A 20,205-nucleotide genomic window follows, 5' to 3' on the forward strand; every position below is an offset into this window, starting at 1 on the left:
GCGCCGCTGCCGCTGCCCCGGCCGCCCCCGCCGCCGCCACCGCCGCCGCCGGCCCGCAGCCCGCCAGGCGGGCGGCCCCGCCGGCCCGAGCCCGCAGCGGCTGCCGCCTCAGCGTCGGGGCGCTGGGCGAGCGGGCAGCCGCGGACCGAGCGGACCCCAGCGGGCGGCCAAGCACTTGCCCGAGCCGTGCCACCGCCGCCGCCACCGCCGCGGAGCGCAGGACCCTGCACCTCCGGCGCCTGCCGCCGCCGCCGATGCGGCCAGGGCACTTTTAGCCGGGCGGGAGGGCCGGAGAGCCAGGCCGCCGGGAGCAGCGAGCGAGCCGCCCCGAGAGCCGCGCTGACCCGCCGCCAGCAGGGACGGACGCCCGCCCGCCGCCGCCGCCCGGCCGCTATGGATCTATTCGACTTTTTCAGGGACTGGGACTTGGAGCAGCAGTGGTAGGTGTTGATTTTCGCCTTATCCTTTGCTACGCAGGTCCCCTGGCTGGCGCTGGGCTTTTCGCCTTTGTTACGGGGAGCCGGGACCGTGGTGGGGGCGCCCCGAACGCCCTCCCACTTGCTCTCGGCCACCTCTGGCCCCGGCCGCCGAGACTCTTCAGTCGGTTGCCCGGGTGGGGGGAAGTGGGGACAGAGGGAGGGATGCGGATCCCGAAAGCCTCGCTTGGCTCTCCAAGTCCAAAGAGTTGCATTTGGCCCAAATCGGATCCGGTGCCACGGGGGCTGAGCCGCACTACCATCCTCCGGGATGTTCTCCCGGAACGCTGGCAGGGCTGGCTTCCCAGCGCACCGGATGCTGCCCGCCCGAAATGCCTCAACTTTCCAGGTGCCCACCGCCGGGGGCTGGTCGCGGGGGACAGGCAGCGGCAAGGTGCCACTGATTGCCCTCTGCTTCCTTGGCGGCCACCGCCCCCGCCGCCGCCACCTCTTTCCCCGCGCGGCGCGGCGCGCACACCTTCCGTTCCACCCGCTCAACCCAAGTTCCCCGCACTCCGGCGCTGAGCTGCAGCTTCGGGGGCCACCGCGCGGGGACCTCGGGCCCGGGCCGACTGCGGCGTTTGGCTTTAAGACTGAGGGCTTTTGAAGTTGGCCCCTGAAGTCTGCTGCTCCGACGTCAGTGCACGTTTAATTACCGGCTGGACCCCCAGCCGCCCCCCACTGGGAGGCAGCCGCAGGTTTTTGTAATGGGCACCCAGCTCGGATTCAAAGGTTTAGTCCGCTCTTTCTCAAATACTGTAAACTTGTCGCTGAGCGGTTTTTGAAAAGATGGTGCAGAGGTGACTGGAGAGCCGGAAAGTTGTTACTCTGCGTGATGTGCGTGCGCGTGTGCATAAATAGTGATATACATACCTATTAACTTTTTAAAAAACTTCACCTTCAGCCACAAACATTATCATTGTTAATTTGTCACAACATTTTAACATATCGATTTCCCCCCCACAGTCTATGAATTGGATGGGGGGAGGGCGCGGCGGCAGCGACTTCCAGTTGCACTCTTGGATATTGCCTTTTTAAATGTAGTTAGAATAATGTAGTACCGACTGATCCTGCGAAACCTTTTGCAATGTTAAACTACTAGCAGCCGTTGGCTATGAATGCTGTGTATTTTTACAAGGATTTCCCTTGCTGATGTGATATTTTAGGCAATTTCCTTCTTTAGAAAAGGGTCATACGCTTAGCCAATAGCTTCATTATGCCAATCATGACTCCTTTAGTTGCAAATCCAAGATAATCAGAATTTAAAGACATTTTATTTTATAGCAATTCTGGATAAATCCTTGAAGCCACAAGTTACACTGTATCACTATTAATCTGTAAGGCGTTTTTGATACCATGCAGGCTTTTATCAGTTCTGCAGAAAAGCATTATGTTACAATTTTTTAATAACCATACTGTTATTTAAAAGTAAAGATCACATTAAAATTACTGCTCAATTAAATATTATGCTCCTGCACACAGCCGTTGCTCTGCTTCACTAATTTATTTTGCAGACAACTGATAACCACAGCATTATTATTTGCATACAATTTGCCTAATATATGGTGTGGGTAACATCATTAACTTAACAGACATTGTTATAATTGATTTCGTGGGTGTAGTTCAAATGTTAAACATATAGAAGGTATTAGGTTTTTAAAAACGTGTTTATGATATTATTTGAATTTCAATTTACTCTTACACACATGCAGTTGCGTATTTAAAGGAGATGGGCCCTTTTAGATTTGATTGCTTTTTGCAGAAAGATACGCCCCTCCCCCCCTTTGGAGACTGTCTTTTCTTATATGGAGGAAAGTGCAAAGCCTTTTTTCCTCCAGATCCCTAACTATTCCACATCAGTTAAAAAAATGCGGACTTGGACGCTCCGAGGATATTGTGTGAAATACTGATGACTTCGTATAACACATGTGCATAAATAAGCCGGCTTTCTCCCTCCGTGCACATGTTCCTGGAAAATTTCTCCTCACTGTTTGATTGTGAGGGGCAAGCTTCCTTGTGCATCTGTGTTTGTAAACATTTGTGATGCAGTCATGCATCTGTGTTTTGTACACCCCCACAGAGAAAAGGAACATAAATGTGACAATAGTGGATGAACCAAAAAGCTGGATAATGCCTTGAATGAAAATCTGTACCTTTCCAAACTCTCTTTGGACATCCAGAGCATGCCAATCACATGTTCATTATATGTTTACTTCCCCTCCTGGGGAGTGAGTAGCTGCTTAGAGTGATGGCATCTACCGCCCCCGCCTGCCCCAACCCCCCAAGAGGTCTAAGGAGGGAAAGGGCACCAGCCAAGTTTAGGATCTCATTTATATTGGACCTTTTCTCAACATTCACTTGTGAAAGAGAAAGCTCTGAGCTATCTCTACTGCAACCCTAGATGTCTGGCAATAAATGGATCAGGCCAGCTAAAAAACAAACTCATTTTCCTAGACTCAATGAAGAAAGACTTTACATACACAGGCATATGCGTTATTTGCAAACACTTGCCTATAGTAAACAAAAAGTGCGTGCCCATTTATAAACACGCACATTTGTCAGCGTGAATGCAAATGGAAAGGATGGGGCATGAATGACGCTGCAGTGTGCGTCTGTGCTGTATCTGGGAGGGCTCAGTGCCTAACGGAACATATCCCTGGATTTCACACACTGCAAGAATATCTTAACGGATCATTCTCTGGACTCGATTAAAGGGCCAAAGCTCAAGTTCTTTAAGATTCCTGGATGAGTGAGCAATGTTCACCTGAGTCTGAATTTAATATGAACCATTCTGTGAAAGAAGAGGAAGGCGCAGATGTCTGTCTGTGCACACCAAAGACACCACTTGCTCTTTCAAAACGAAAAAAAGATAAGGAAACAAAATCAAATTGTATTGTTTAAACCACTCCATAGACTTGCTTGTGTAACCCAGTAAATGAATTCTTGAGGTGTCCGGAGATCAGGTGGCTAGATTTGGACTTGTTTACCAGCAATGGGGATGTCATGAATCCTCATTTAAGGGGGCAAAAGCAAAATCAGAGTGTCTACAAAGTGCACAGCATTTCAGTTCTGTAAGCAGCCTCCCCCCGCACCCCCGGATTGATCAGGCGTTGCTTTGTGACAGACCAAGGTCCTTTGTGGGGATGCTTATCTTCTTTTTATTATTAAAAAAGAAGGAAAGAAAGAGAAGGGAGGAAAGAAGGAAAGACAGATACAGAAAGGGGCACATTCTTAAAAATAAAAAAGTGAAGAGAAAACCACCATGATAGCAAAATCAAAATGTTAAAAAGCCTAGTGAAAATCATAGTTAAGCCATTGTGACAGTGGCCGACTTCCCACTGCAAAGGACGGCATCAGTTGTTTGTAGTTTTTAAGTGATGTCTCACAAGTAGCCTAATTAGAGGCGAGCTTGCAAACGGGCAGTCATACAGGAAGAGACTTAAACTCACTAAACTGTTATATAAATAGAAAGTTCAAAGGTCTGTGTGGGGCTGTCAAGGCTGGGAAGGGGCCATGTGCGGGCCAGGCTTCCCCTCCTGGGTGAAGGCAGCCCCGGGGCCTGGCCCAGCAGTCCACACTTTCCCCAGTTTCCCTCGACCTTGCTGGGGGCGGGGACCCTGCCTTCGAGACAAAAGTGAACTGTTTCAGCTCCAGCCGCGCATGGCCCGTGCACTGCAGCAAGCCGGCTGCCTCCGCCTGCTCTGTGCGCACAGGTCTTCGAGGCCTCCTTAGTTGCAGTCCTCCGGAAGAGTGGAACTGGCCTGCTTATGGATGGGAAGCTGTGGCAGAGAGAGAACACAACCTTCGCCAACCTGGGGGTAGTAGGAATGTGGAGGCGGTGGGGCAGGATCCTGTTTTAACTAAGGCCTACAGGTTGCCAGGATTTCTCATTCTCTACCTCCATCCATTTATCTTTCTCCCTTCCCCTCTGTTTGTCTTCCACAGACAGTCTGTGGTCTGTTTTCTTTGCTAGTACAGTATGCATTCTGCAGTGTGTTTGAGCACTCATTCTGCAAACCATTTGGGATTGAGTTTCTTAAGGGGTATATAGGGAGGAGATACTCAAGGCTGTGAAATTAGCGAGTGATAAGGTCTCCTCCAAAACCCCCCAAAGAATAAAAGCGATCTCTGTAAATCGTAAAAGGCACGTCTATTGGACAAGGAGGAAAATTATCTCATGTTAGAAATCAGTTTAATGATACATGAATTGTTTTGCTAATGATTCAGTCAAGCATTTAACAACTTTAAAATATACAGATCAAGATTGAAAATGACTGCCTCAAAAATGAATCTGTCATTATAGACATAAACGAGATTCCAAACATTTAAGCATTTTGTAGATGGATAAAAATTATATTGTATTTAAACATGCTAATTATTGTTGAATAGAAATGGCTTTAATGTGCTGAACCTTTATTTCATGCCCATTATTCTTAGCTAAGACTATTTCTTGCATGCAGAATTTGCACATATTTAACATAATTTCAAAATCGTAAAAGTCCAGTAAAATGGCCATCTCTGGAACAGTCTAGAAGCTGTAGCCCTACGAGCTTATAGCTGTAGGTCATACCTCAAAGAGGGAAACTGCTGTGTACTCGATTAGTCTGTCATGTAGACAAAACAATTGGTACAGTGACTGCATTTTTCACTTTTAATTTTATCTTTCCTTTTCTGATTGCTGTGGGATAAAGAAAGAGATTTAAAAAACTTGTTTACTGATAATGGAAAGAAATGTATTGCTGATTAGAGAGCTCAAGACCACAACTTGGAGAAACGTTTTTGAGAGGGGGGTGTGTGTGTGTGTGTGTTTCACCTGTGTGTGGTAGAATGCAACTTCATCGTTGCTACTATTATTTGAGTATTCACTCTGTGCCTCAAGCTTTGGACTAAATGCTTTAAATACTCAATCTCACTTAATCCTTCAGACAGCTTTATGAGATAGGATCTGCTATGATCTCTATTTTACATGTGAAGTGGTGGAATCACTAGCTCCTCGGTGATGCAATGCAGGTTCCAGCCTAGATGGAGCTGACCCAGAGCCTGCACCATCCACAGCTGACATTTTGTCTGAGCCTTTCTAACATGTGGGATTCTTTCCCCTGTGTCATCTCATTCAGTCGTTCTGAAGTAGAATGTGCAGGGGTTATTCCCATTTTACAGATGATCAAACAGGGCTGGAGAGGTCGCTTGTCTCACCTGAGTTCCCACAGCCTGTTTAGTAACAGAGCTAGGTCAGAAATCCACATCTCCCAATTTCCTGATCAGGTGCCTTTCCGTGGACCTCTTCGCCTGTTATTTACTGTTACTGTGTGTTACTGTTTCTGTGTGGGCTCGAGCATCTAGCTCTCACTGAAACAGATTGGATCGTGTATATTACACTTGTGAAAAAAAAAAATCTGTGGGGTTACCATGTAATTGACTAGCCTTGGAACTCGCTTTTCCCTTTTAATTAAAAAAGGAGCAATTTATGTACTGATACAATCTCTTAACACTTCTTTTATGGATCCCCATTTAATGAAAACGTGTGAATGGCAAATTATAAAAAAAAAAAAAGAGGTAAAACTCGAGTCCTTGAGAACTGTCCACTTAAATTTGAATACCCTAATTTTGAAGATTTGATCCTTAAACATAAAGAAGACCACAGTGTTTCTCTCATTGATTTGAGGCCTCAAAGGTGGGAATAGGAGGTGGATGACATTTCTTTCCAAAGCTTTGTAACTTACACATTAGTCTTTTGATTTGATCCTCACAATAACGTTGTGGGTTTGTCAGCACTGGTATTATTAGCTTGATTTTGTAGAGGAGAAAACTGAAGTTCAGAGAGGTTAAGTGACTTGCCTAAGTTTACACAGTAAGAGGATGGTCTTCGGATTTGTGTTTATTGCTCTATCACTGTGTCGCCACTGTTGCATTAAGACGTTTATGTTTAAATGTCCACATTGTGTCCAAGGGAATGGTGTATCACCTTTCCTGTTATGGTGCTCAGTAAACATCTGTTGATTGATGTTAGAGCCCCATCAGCTCAAAGAGCGTTCTATGCAAATACTCGTATCTTTGAAAGATAGTTGCTCAGTAATCCTGGTGCTAATGCTGGCCCACTGCCTGTTTGATAGTGTTTTAATCGTAATTTTTTGAAAGTCTCTCAGCCAGTCTGGGCCCTTGCAGAAAGTAACAAGAACGAACAATGGTTACAAAAGACGCTTAAAAGGAAAAGGCAAAATTAGAACCCGTGTTATTTATTGATATGACTTTAAAAATACAGTTTCTATGTATTCTAAGATATGCTTAGAATTGAAAAAACCCAACTTTGGAGACATAGGCGGACGGGAGTTAATGGGCTGGTATTGAGTCTCAATCCGTACGGAGGACGTTAAAGAAGAATGTGTGACAAAAATCTGAAGAAGAATTGAATAGTCGGAGGGTTGGGATTCTTCCAGCTTTTCTTGAGTTTCAGCCTTTATGACTTGTATTTCATCATGAGGAGGCTGTTTTTCTACTTAACTGTAGCAGATCCACGCCGTAAATTATCATGACTGTTAAACAAAGGTCCAGCACTAGGTTCCTCTAATGTAAAACTTTTATGTTGCACTTTAATGAAATTTTATATGCATGTTCAAAGCAAGGCACACTTTATACCGTGGAGAGGGTGACGCTCTGAATTGTTGAATTTATTTTAAAGTAAATCTTTTCGATGACCTTAGCTGCTAACATCCACCTACTTACTGAGCTGAGAAAAATTATCTGAGTGCTTAAATAAAATGGCGTGATGGAAGCAGGGCTGACAATAGCAGTACGGCTAGAGTCTGATTTTGATTATGGATTGCTTAGTTCATGGAATACTATTTCTTTATATACCTGTGCATTTTACTTCATTTGAAAAAGAAAATCAACCAGTGATTTAAAGTAATCTTTGATTTGGTTCTTCAAAAGGCCTGTGCTGGTATATGAAGGTTTAAAAGCCACACATTGGGAAATAAGCTTAGGAAACAGGTTTTGTTTTCATTAAAAATTCAGAATCACTCACCTGTTTATTTTCTTCAATGTTCCTTTTGCTGGAAAAAAAGGAAAAGAAAAACCACATTACTTCCATCCTATAAAGAATGGTTTGTCTTGTTAGATTTCCAAATAATAGTTCTCTGCATTGTCTGCCATCTTCAGAGAAAGCCAGATCTCAGCTGCAGATACTGGTTCACTTCGTGGCCTTGATTAAACCCTATTCCTGGAATCTGAATTTTGTGATTTGTAGGTAACATATCTCCTGGAAATAGCACTGAAATGTTTTCTTTTTATATGAATAAAAATAAAACCCTGCTTATCTTGCAGTGGTGCTAAAATTGCCACCTTAGCTTTAACAATCATTGGAAGAAGAAGTTTCTTAGGAGTCTGGTGTCTTCTTGGTCTTTGGGTCTCTAGTATGATTTGATCAAAGCAACTGACCAGAAGGAGCGTGTTATGAGGCCAATTTAACCTTCTGACTGTGGCAATATGTACATGCCCACCTAACTATCTGGTGAACAATGAAAAATGCAATCACAGAGGCTTTATTTCTCCCCCCAGGATGTCGGTCAACTAATTTTTTTAATAAATTAATTTTCCAAAGGAACTGGTTGTTTTCCTGCCAGGTCGGCACAGCCACAGTAACTAAATTAAATTCCAATGTGATGGATGTTTCTGATGAAGTGCCATGGAATCATGGAGAGGTCTCATCAATTAGCCATTATTTATTTGCTGGCAGAAGGCTTGGCTCTGGTGTGTAGACATTAATCAATTCCTCAAACCTAGTGTTTCAAAACTGGAGGGCCCTTCCAGATCATCTGGGCCCGCCTGCTCATTGTACAGATGAGGAGACTGAGGCCCAGGGACATACAGTAAGTGACAAAGCTGGATCAGGAGCCCTTGTGCCTTGGGTCAGTGTTCATCAGCTCTATCAAGAACTGTTTTTACTGCGTACCTACTCTGTGCCCAACACTTTGCTAGGCAGTCACTTTTAGGGGGAGATGAAAGGAATGTGAGAGATGACCTCTGGCCCCACTGACTTGACATTGGAATGTAGAACCATGGATGTAAGTAAGATAGGAATTCAGGGAGAGAGAGAATGTGAGCTAGGGTAGGAGAAGCAGTCCTCATCAAGGCCCATGAAACTCTTTTAGTACTATTAGCACAGTCCGGAGTGAAATTTGGTTGCTTAGAAGACCAGCAGCGGCCAACACTCAATATTAAACAATCGCCTTTGGGCCCTGAGTTATCTGGTTTGACAGTAGCTCACATTCATCACATAATTGCTGAAGTCCTGTTTTGCTGTGTGAATGGGATATTCTCATTAACACTGAACACCATTTGCGGAGGGACAACCACAAAACGCTTGACAACTATTTTGACTGTCTGGATTGTGGAAATATTTATGTAAGCATTCTTCAAAGAAAGACCAAATGAAAATTTGTTTTCCTGAATCACTTGAAACAAATGTTTGTAAATTGCCAAATTGCTGGCAAAATAGCTATTTTCAAAAAAAGTGTGTATCATGGCTCTTAAGATGTACCCAAATATATCTCTTCTTTTGTTCTTTGTCCTTCAAAAGAAATAATTTGCTCATTTGTCTGGATGGTGTGTACTGATATTTTGCCTTTTGCATTACTTTTTCCTGAAGAGTGAGTTGGTGCCTTGGTACTGTCTGGTTGGTGTTGACATCTGTGTTTATCGTTAATTGTTTGGCCATCAGATAATTCTCATCTGGCTATCTCATCCTACAAATCTCAGCTTTGTCTCTGGGAAGCCACTAGCTACAATCCTCCTGCCCTCTCTCTCCCCTAAACTCACATACTCCTGCCTTGTCAAGTTAGACGCCTCTCCTCTGTGCCCCGACACTGCCCTGAACATCCTTCCAATGCACTTGTTTTGAGGGATGAGAACATGTCTTTTATGTCTGTATTCCTAGTGTCTGGCCCAGAGTAATAGCCTGGTGCAGCCAATTCAGAGTGCGGCGTCATTCATTTATTCAGTTCGTTCAGGTGCTGTGCTAGGTCTTCAAAATATTACGTCTAGGTGGGAAGCCACAGTAATAATAATAAAACTGAAAATAATAATTAGAGCTGACATTTCCTATGTGACAGGCTCTGATTTGTGTTATCTGATTTCCTTATTTTACAGGGCAGGAAACCTGGGACAGAGGGGTTCAGCAACTTGCACAAGGTCCCACAGATAGTAAGTTGCAGAGCTGAAATTAACGCACAGGCCTTGCGAGTCCTTAGCTGCTCTGCTAACCCATGATGATACCCTGGGAGAGATGCTACCGTAGTGGCAAGACCTGCCTGCTGTGGGGCTCTGCTATGGCCTTTCTGACTCATCTTTAGTATTTAGGAATCAGCGTTGGGTTTAAGTCCATAACCAAATATGAGGTGTAACTCACCCAATATCTACTCTGACAAGAGACACACGATTCTGCTTCTCTTTAGCGTAAGCACCAGATTCGGTGCTTGGGAGGAAGGTACATTGGTCTGTAAACCTTGGCTTTACTCAGACTTGACAAGAACGTGAACTCAATGAGAGTAGAGATTTTGGGGGGGGATATTATTTACTGCTACATCTGCAGTGCTTAGAACAGGGGCACACAGTAGGTGCTCAATTACTTTTTGTTGACTGAATGGATGGATTGATATACAGTAACCTGCTTAATGCTTTGCATGATCAAATTTGTGAAGAGAGACTTCAGAGGGGCAAGAATGAGGTCTAAGAGAAGAACGAAAGTCACAATGGTCAGACAGGTAGGTACGTTGCCTTACCTTCAATAGATATGTTCCTGAAATAGCATGCTTGTAAAAATTTTATGAACTAAATGCTCTATGTGTGTCTCTTGCTTGCCAGGAATCGTGTGGAGAATTCTCTGTTGATGAGAAGCATCTCTCCCAAACAGCCCTAAGCTTATCAGATTTGTGATTTTAGAGTTTTACCTATAACATTTTCTTGTCGTGAGGTATACCTGCATTTAGTATCCACAACAATGCTGTAAGGGGCATTGCGCTGACTTTCAAAAAAAGGTGTCCTAGCTTGCAGCCATCACTGGAGTGAGGCTTTCATCTTGTAAATGTCGGGGTTACTCGCCTTCAACATTTGCTCAATATTTTTCTCCACACTTCTATGGCATTGTCTCCTCTGAGCAAGATGCCTTGGTTTTTTTGGTTTTTTTCTTTCTTTTCTTCTTCTTTTTTTTAGTACTTCCTGCTTTGGAGGCTAACCTAGGATTTGGTTTCCTAACATATATGTTTTAGACTGAACACATTTTCTATTTACGCCTCTGGAGGGTTCAAATACAATTTCATCCCAAGGACGTGTAGCAAAGTTTCCATATGTGTTGATTTTTGAAACTCTGTAAGATAGTTCGATAGTTGGGGGAAGAGAACTAGCATCTGCACAGCGTTATGTCACATGCTTTACACGCTTCACCTCATTGAACAGGCACCCCAAAAGATAGCTGTTTTTACCCCTGCCTTCACAGAGTTGGGCATCAGCTATGTAAGATTTGGACATATTAGAGTTTGATGGGCAAATTCAAAGTATTAAAAATAATCTTGGAAAAAACCTCTAAAAGTTATTTTATTGTTTTCACAGTGCAAAATTAAAGATGACCAGTCACAGGTCAAGGAAGATACACATAAAGATAAAAGGTGATGACGAAATCTAGGACATTTTAGTGCAGATAAAACAGCCAGTTAGTTAAATTAACCAGACATTGAGGCACATACGAGGAGGAGAGACAGTAGGTACTTATGGGTCTTTAATAAATTGTCTCATAATAAGAAATGAAATATATTTGAGTATTAAAGATCCACACGAACTCTGATGGACCTTTTAAAAAAGCTAGCTATTAAATATTAACTATATCCCTTTTGCTACAATTAGGCATTTTGGCCAATTGTCTTTGAAGTTCTAGAACAGTTGTAAATTTCAACAGTCCCCATATATTCAGACTGCAAGTGGTAAGAGTTCCCATCAAGAATGATGTGGACCATGATGGTTGGATTCCTATTAGCATTTTACTCAGAAATTACAATGAAATGCCAATGCACAATCTAATGCCATTGAAAAATGACACCAGCGGCACACTTCTAAACAGTCACAGTTACTCATAGATTTTGAAGAAAAAATAGAAATTTGATGAACCTATTTTGAGGGGCTTGAGAAGTTAAAGTGAATTCTAAATGTAGATTAGTAGCAAATGATGACAGCCCAGCCAGTATTACCTCAGTTGATTAATTTATAAGGATACTGGTCAATGATTTTAACCAACAGCTATGCATAGTAGAATCCTAATGGGATCTGTCTGTTAAAATTACATAAAGTAGGGCATTTGATTTATTTCATAGTTTCTCAAAGCTCAATTTTAACTTCATACAAATAATGCATTAGTCACCCGGGATAAATGACACATTGAATAAAGTTGTGATTTTGTCTGCTTCTCCTAATCTGATTTAGCACAGGATTACATCTGGCTTTGTAGTTTATTCCTATCCTAAACATTTGTAGATAGAGTGGGATCTTTATGTCTCCCGTTTCATATTTCATTAGATGAGACTGGATCCTATAGGCCTTGTCCGGCCTTGGGTTTCTGGGGTGTGTAAGGAAGACTTTCTGGTTGGGGTGTAGTTTTAAGAGCTACTACAGCTACAGTGAGGCAGACGAAAGGGTTTACAAACACTGCCCCTCTTAACGCATGATTAACTGGAGATTTCATGTTTGGTTGGTAACCCATTTGAGATTGATTAAATTTTCAGACCTGGAATATGTGCTATTGTAAGTTAATTTAGTAAAATAACACTAAAATCACTAAAATTCACTAAAACAAGGTAAAATGTGAGAGACCACCAAATTTTGCCTTGGGGCCCAACTCCAGCCCACCATCTCCAGTCTTGCCCTTCCCCTTGAGCCTGGGGCTGGGGAGTCTTTTCCTTGGGCCGTGAAGGCTGCAGTGGCTGCACCAGGGTATTGCATCCCGCTGAGCCTTACAGTGTCACCGCAAGTTCAATTTCAGTGCCTGACCTCACTTCCTTGTACACGCTGATCGCCGTTATTGCTGTCTCTCATTAGGTTCATTGCCTTAATGGAAGATGGAAAAGTGAGTTTTCCCAACAGAAAAATCTTGAAATCTGTTTGGCCTGCAATTGCATACCAAAATAAGTAGGGAGGTTTTAAATTCATGGCTGGCTGGAAATACGTGGGTTTATATTTTTAAGACGTAAAAAATATGATTAGTAGAAAGTTCATAGAACTTTGTGGACATCAAATAACTCTTAAAAAGTAAGGTAAATGATGTATGGGGTAAATTTCCTTAAATTGAACATAATCATAAAGATTCAAGGAAAAGCAATATATTCTGCAAAATTTATGAGTTTTTTTGGGGGGGAGAGTTTGCAAAGCTTGACAACCCCCAGTGCATCTGGCCTGGCACATTCCTGTTTGTAATGAGAACCTTATGGGGTGCTGGGCCTCGGTTCTCTCAGGCAAGGCCTGCTCCCCAGGGGTATCATAAATGATACGCAAGTCAGAAACTTCATGGCTCATGGCATTTCTCAGAGATGTTTTGGTTAAGCTGCCTCACCCGGCTACAGGGACAGAAGTTGGGAAGAGAGTCTACTCATAAATCTTCACGGAGCTTTAATTAATCAATTATTTTTTGCTGTTGCTCATAGGAATTAGAAGGGGGAAGACGTAACTGAATGAATGTGGCTACATGCCTTCACAGGAGTGGTCCAGGTTCTTGGAGTTAATGGGACTTTGATTACATTTCATAGGCACACATTCATTTAACAACATCAACCAGAAAACCTCGGAGGTGTGAATACCAGTAACAAAAAAGTTGAACATGTAGAGACAAAAAAAAAAAAAAAGAAGAAAACGTACAGTGCCAAAGTTAGGGCTGTTTTTCCAGGCATTTTCTTATGTCTCTTATTTCCTTTTATTCCCCACACGCTGTGAAAGTTTGGAATTGACCTCAGTCTCACTTGTGACTTTGGGCCTTACCTTGTAGGATGTATGGGGTGGGGCTGGCTGGTAGGTCATGAAATGGACATTTGTGAATTCGTGTTTGCTCGAACACGTTCCAGCACCTGGATTTCCTGAACGTAGTTCTGATGTTACTTTATTCTCAAAAGAAAGAGTTCCGGCCATAATGCTGCATTAAAAAAGGCAGGAGGGGAGGTGTGGTGGTTGGGCATGGGAAAATGCCAAGTTGAATTGGCCTGTATAATGTTGATCCTTTAACATGCCACTGCCTCCCCTGTGAATTCGGGCCCCTCTCTCAGTGTGCCCAGAGCTCAGCCGGACTTCGGCAGCCATTGCGGAGAAGCCTGATGTTCCAACTCCACAGCCCTCTGTTCTCTATCACCACTCGTCTGTCGCTATCTTTTGACTTCCTGACATTTATGCCTATAAACGGCTTAGTAGTTACAGTTTTATTCACTTCCTTGGGTAGGTCTAGTAGCATTTAGATAAAGACAGCCTGTTGCATGAGCATCATTTGTCATTTTTCATTGTCTTCCTTTTAATCATAGCTGTTACAACTGACAAATTTTCAGACTTGTTTACTCTTTCTTAGTGGTCTGGGATACTTACGGCAGCATTTGGAAAAGGGAAAAAACAACACTGCTTTCTGGCAGCCATTGAACTAATTTCTCCTAAAGACTGTTTGTGCATTTTGTGGAAGAAATGTTTAAAAGGTCGTAGTGAAGGAGGCAGCCTTGCCTGAATGACTGAGGACATTGGACAAAAGGAAACATTTTTTTAAAGGAAAGATAGCAATTTTTACCTTTCACAAGTTTATTTTGAAAGGATAATAGAGAAATTGCTCTGTTTCCTCACCAGAAAAAAAAGAGGAAATAACATAGTTAGGGGACAGAAGCCTTTAATATCTTGCAAGCTGTTTCAGTGAATTCCAAATTTCAGGTCCCAAACTGTTGTGGCTAATGGAGATTTAGGCCCTATCAATTTGAAAAATCCAAGAAGGCATCTTGAATTGAAATTGTCGAATTATTAGACCTTCATTTTCAACGAAATGGAAAGACACTGGGAATTCTAGCTGTTTTCCTTTGGCATGTTCAGCCACACTTGTTTATATTTCTGGTGTTTAAGAGGGAGACTGACTTTTCCTTCATAGACAGTGGCTGCGGAAGCCTTCCTAGGTGGGAACTGACATTTTGTATGCGTCCATTGCATATTAACACGAGAAGTAAGGCTCTCTCTGAGCCACATTTTTTTCCATAACGATAATCTCCCACTTGAAAACTGAAATGGAAAAATCGTAAAAGCTACAAAAATATAAAAGGAAATATGATCAATTTTCGTGAATGACTGTGAGCTACTGTTAGTGGGTTGCAGACAACTGATGGCTGCAGGGGTGACAGTTCTCGTGAGACACCCCATCTTCGAGGGGAGAGGAGCCGCTCTGTCGGCTTCACCGCCACGCCGCGGTTGCTTCTGCGTCCCTTGCCAGCAGTTGTGTGGAATCTTAGCACTTCAGACCTTAAGGGGAATCAGAGGTAGGCCAACTCCTGACAGTGCTGAAGCCCTCCCCTCAGCCTCCCGACCAGCGGTTACGCAGCTTCTGCCGGTCCAGAAAAGGTGAGAGGGGAACAAACGACCTCTCAAGACCGCTAATTCCTTCCTCTTTGGACAGTTCTGATAGAAATCCATTGATGTATGAAAAGGCCTCTCTGGAGCTTCCAGCCCTTGGTTGTAGTTCTGCCCTGGAAGCCACACAGAGTAAGTATAATCTCTTCGGTTTCCGGCAGCCCTCCCTGGGTCTGAGGGCAGCCCTCCTGTGTTCACTGTGTTCTCATTTCTCAGGGCAAACCATCCCAGCATGTGGATAATTGCCTGGAGAGCCTCACAGCGACCCTGTCTAGATAGGCAGGTGGGAGGCGGCTGTGCCCCGAAGGCTCTAGCTCTATTTTTAGGGCACATAGAGCAGGGAGAGGCCGCTCCGCCTCGTCCGTACGAACTTTTTTAGAAGTTTGGTTGACAAGCAGATCATTGCCAGCCTTTGCCCAGGGAAACCTCCCTCTGGATATCTTCTCCTTTAATTGCCACAATTTGGGAAGCCCAGACGATTGAAACCTAACGGGAACTTTCCTAGAAGGAATCAAATAACTAATGTTGAACCCTGGTGCCTCCCGGGAAACTACCTCTCACTGTGGCTGTGTTGGCCTACACTTGGGGGAGATGGCAATGGCCACCGTATATTGAGCAGCCACTGCACATCAGGCACTCCTTTGTACGCTTTCCACACATAAACTCTGTTAAACCTTCTGGAAAACCTGCGAGGCGGGAGACACATTGGTTACTGCCATTTTTACGATGGGGAGATAGAGGTCCTGAGGAGCCAAGTCACTTGCTGTAGATCACATAGGTAGGTAGGAGAAGAGATTTGAACCCCTGTGCTGTAGCACTGCGCTGTAATCCAGCTCCTTAGAGCCACGTCTTCAGATGTTGCTCCACTCTGGCCACTTCTGAACAAGCTACTGCTTGGATGGCGTGAAAAAACCCTTTGCTTCCTCTGGCTGTGACTATCGCTTCATCTTGCAAGATAGAGATTGGATCTGAATAGCATTCCACTCTGACTCTGCACTCTCCTCGTAGTCTGTACTGAAGCCAAACCTTTGCCATGGCTGGAGTCCTAAGAGTTTTGTCTCTTGAAAAGGGGAATGGACATACATTCATTCATCAGATATATTGTGACTGTCTACCATGGGCGCTGGGGATACGGTGGTGGCCATTGCATAAGTGGCCTGAAGTCAGATCATTAAATGCTTAAAGTAGGATAAGAGTTGGGCAAAAGTCCTTTGTTTAAGGTGCCCGAGGTCATCTCTGGAAATCCTTCCATTGCAGGGATTATGGCACTCTTTAATATGACAAAAGTGGATACTCCCTGCCCAGTCCTACTCAGCCTACCCTTCAGTACCACTGCCCTGGTTGATTCATGCAGTAGATTTCTGTGAAGGAGAGCAGCAGGAGAGAGGATTGGCTGGAGCCACTGTAGACCGTTTCCAAAGACACTATTCTGAAAGGGCTTGAGTCATCAATCGTATTTTGATATGCATGGCCCAGGGCATCTGGCTTTCTTTGTGGCTGCTAGGAGGCTAGGCTGACCCAACACTACCTTGAATCATTTCTTCAGTGTCTAGTAGTACTCATTATTTCCACCTGTTGCATGAGAGTGATCCTAAGTCAAAATCTAGCCCCTACCATATTGCACTGTGTTGTCGATTACTGTAACCTTTCAGTCAGTCTTCAAAAAACCACTTCCTGTACTTCCTGCGCTATTGATGAATTATTGTAAGCCCCTGAATTCATCTGTGCAGTATAGATTCTTTTTGCTAAAGAGACTCTAAATTAGAAAAGATTTTTTTCACACATCGTTGTCACAGCTATTAATGGGGCATCCCGAGATGAATAGTTTCTTGCTCCTAAAGGCTTTTTATAAATATTTAGTTTAGAATCCAGACTAGAGACTCCTCTTGACTTGAGGGAATAGCCTATTAAGGAGACTTTAGATTCCATTTTGTTTTGGTCTAGTCTTGGCACTGGAGTATGGATTTTGCTAATAAGACCAAACAGAGCCAGCTGTTTTCTTCCAGAGGGCCACCTTGACTATCAGTGTGGGTGACAGATGACAGCCTTTGTGTTAAGAAGTTTATTGTATGTAATTGGGTAGTGGTCTGTTGTATTTGCGATGCTTTGTTGGCAAGGTCTATCTCTTCTGCCAGAGAAGTGATACATGACTGTGGGTCGTTTACTGACTGTCAGGTGAGACCTTTATAAACCAGTGTCCTCTGTGCTCTGCCCTGAGCAATGACCCCACATGTGCCTGAGCTTTGATGGGGAGCGGAAGGGGTGGCGTGTGGTGTTTGGTCACTTTCCCCTTGAGTAGAGTGTACCTCTTGGAGTTTAAGGTAGAGGAGGATGTATGCCTTGCGTTTAAGCTGAGACTGGATGACCCTTATCAGGAATGTTGTAGGGGGAATTCCAGCATTAGATAATGGTTGAACTAGATGACCTTTGAGGTTGTTTCAACTGCTGAGTTTTTATGATGCCTTAAAATCCGTTAGGAGGAAAACCGCGGTGTAGGGCATTGGCTGTGAATCTCAAGCTTGAAATTGTTGGAAAATAATGCTCAAATCAAATCACATTACACTTACTGTAAATTTTAGAAGTATATAGCTTACAATATTTTGCCTGATTTGGGGGGGGGGAAGGGGCATGTGAGGGGGGATAGGAGGAAGATTATTGCAATATAAAATGCAATAAACAATGAAAATAGCATCAATACTCCAAAATTTAATTTTTTTTAATTAAAAGGATTGAGAATCACTGACATACAGAGTTTTAAAATTTTTTTGGCTCGTTTGTGAGCTCAACAAATGCAGCCCATTAATTACCCTTGCCTCCTATTGGCATTTTAATGGCACCTTATATAAATAGAGGCAGTGAAGCTAGTCGCTGCCCTCCCACACCTCCTCGTTCTCCCACTCCTGACTGAGCACAGGGATCCTACTCCGCTGGCTTATTGACGTGCTTGATGGAGAAGCCGGCTAACCATTCTCCAGGGCAGGAGTGGGATGTTAACAGTCTCACAATGGACAATGTCTATTTATCTGCCTCTTATCCACTGTCTGTTTGTTTTCAAAATAAAACCTAAGCATCTTATTTCTTTTTGTTCATAACATCATGGAATAAATATTAGTCTTTGAGCACATTCTTAGTGAAATCACTTGCAGCGATTTCTAGTTCAGTTTGGTTTGTAGTAAATGTCTCCCGCTCATGTAGACATGAGAATAATACAAAACAGAAGAGACTACTAATCAAAAAAAAAAAAGAAAGAGAGCTTAAAAATTCAGAGAGGAATTTGAACTATCCCTTGTGTCCATGCATTGGGGCACATGCTGTGCGTGTGGCATCAGTTAATAACATTAGAATGGACCATTCAGAGACCTGAGGAAATACGTTAATAGTAATGTTTACTTGTTTACACATTACTTAGTAATGTAATGTGTATACACTCATATACATACTTATACACACATGTATATGTGCATATATGTACACATACATGCACACAGAAGTTAGCTGTAGATTCTAGGCTTTTGTGAAACTTGAACTCTTAAGATATATGGTCCTGATACCCTATCCCACCTCCCTCTCCCGTATATACAAACAGCCTTTCTTACTCTGTTAGCCTTTTTGTCTGGTTGAGGTCTGTTTTGTCTAAACAAATTATGCCATTATTTTATTTTAAACACTCTTTTTTTTAAGAATAAAATAATCAATGCCAGCTGCCCTGAACACTTGTGCATTTAAAGGAAAAAAATCATATAAAACCAGCTTACATCTGAGATTCTTCAAAGAGGGAACTTTAACTAGCCAGCATTTTTCAAACTTATAAAACCCCTTAATGTCCAGGATGCACTCGGGGCCTGCTGCTCGTCTAGAGCTCTTTTCAGACTTTCTTGGATTCAGGGAAACCCCAAATGCATGTTGCCCCAAGCCCTCTTTCCCTCTTTAATTTTGAGCCCCCTGTGTGTTTGGAGGGAAATGTAATCCATATGTTTCTGATTCATTTACACTTAACTCATCAAAATGTTGTTTGGTGAGAGCCATTTGATGTTCTAGAAGCTTTTGTGCATTTTTTAAAATAAGCTTTTCAAAGTCTTCTCCACCATCCCTGCTCCCACGTCCCAGAAGAGAGGCGTCTTTTGCCCAGGGTAAATGGACTGGACTGCCCGACAGCACTGAGTTGAGATCTGAATTGCTTCGTGTGCCGGGGGGCTCCAGGCGGTGGGCGCTGGGCCGCCATGTTTCTTCGCTGCATTGACTGGGCTCCCCAGGACTCTTCTGGGTCTCTTCATACTGGCTCGGTTGGCTCTGTTTTGGATACGGTAGAATGAATTTCTAAATAAATTTAAACTGAGCAGGGAATTGACTCTCCTTAACCAGAACTTTCATTCAACTCTTCATAGAAGAAAGGCATTTGTCCTCGTTTGTCATCTGAAACAAAATGTCTTAGAGTGGAAATAGCTTCCGTACCTCAGCTATAGACTGTCTTTTACTTTAGACGTTACAGCTTTTGCAAAAATTGTAATTGCTTCACCTGCAGTTATTTCTTTTTTCTATTTAGTAAGGAATCTGATATAAAATACTCAGAGACAGTTTTGACAAACCTCTTTGATTGCCGTTGGTGGCTCTGGCCTTTTTCCTAAAGTAATTTGTTTATGGTTACAATTACAAAGCCCTCTGACAACTCCATTCTATAATGACCCAAACAGTGCCCCTGAGAGAAGTCTTTGTGTGGAAGTCAGACAGTTGAATGGAGCATAAAGACGGCATACATTGCTGAGGCCGGTATGGTCATTTATCAGTTCGTGGCCTACTATGCACTGAAAATGAACTTTGACTAGAAGCTGCCCTAAACCTGCTTCCTCCTCATGGGGTTTGGCTTGAGGGAAGCAGACCTTCCGTGTTGTAGGCATATGAGTGTGGAGGCAGATCACCAAGTACCATCGCAGGGGAGCCTGTGATGGTGCCACTGTCACCATTCTTGGACGCTGTGACAATGCAGAGGCCTGGCTAATTGCAAACCCAATACAGCATTTAGTAATTACTTGACCTCAAGGTACATTCAGATAAAACTCGCAAAAGTTCTGCAGCCTGGGGAAAAAACCTTTGCCCTCCTCTTGCTAAAAAG

General features: G+C 43.3%; 1 protein-coding gene across 6 annotated transcripts in view; it reads left to right on the top strand.

The window, feature by feature from the left end:
• Positions 1–4: 4 nt before the first annotated feature.
• The window catches only part of AFF2 (ALF transcription elongation factor 2), a 472,213-nt gene continuing 452,012 nt past the window's right edge, over positions 5–20,205 (top strand). For 3 of the 6 annotated variants that reach the window (XR_011435071.1, XM_023633611.2, XM_023633610.2), the window contains exon 1: positions 245–440. Coding sequence is in view for 4 of the 6 variants with exons in the window: in XM_023633611.2 (XP_023489379.2) it covers positions 394–440 (47 nt within the window). In the remaining 2 variants the exon portion in view is untranslated. Of the gene's footprint in view, positions 441–20,205 lie in introns of all 6 variants that reach the window. The other 3 variants (XM_023633609.2, XM_023633612.2, XM_070258493.1) reach the window with 3 other exon arrangements.

Source organism: Equus caballus, chromosome X (assembly GCF_041296265.1).
Source record: "Equus caballus isolate H_3958 breed thoroughbred chromosome X, TB-T2T, whole genome shotgun sequence".
In the NCBI taxonomy this organism is placed as follows: Eukaryota; Metazoa; Chordata; class Mammalia; order Perissodactyla; family Equidae; genus Equus; species Equus caballus.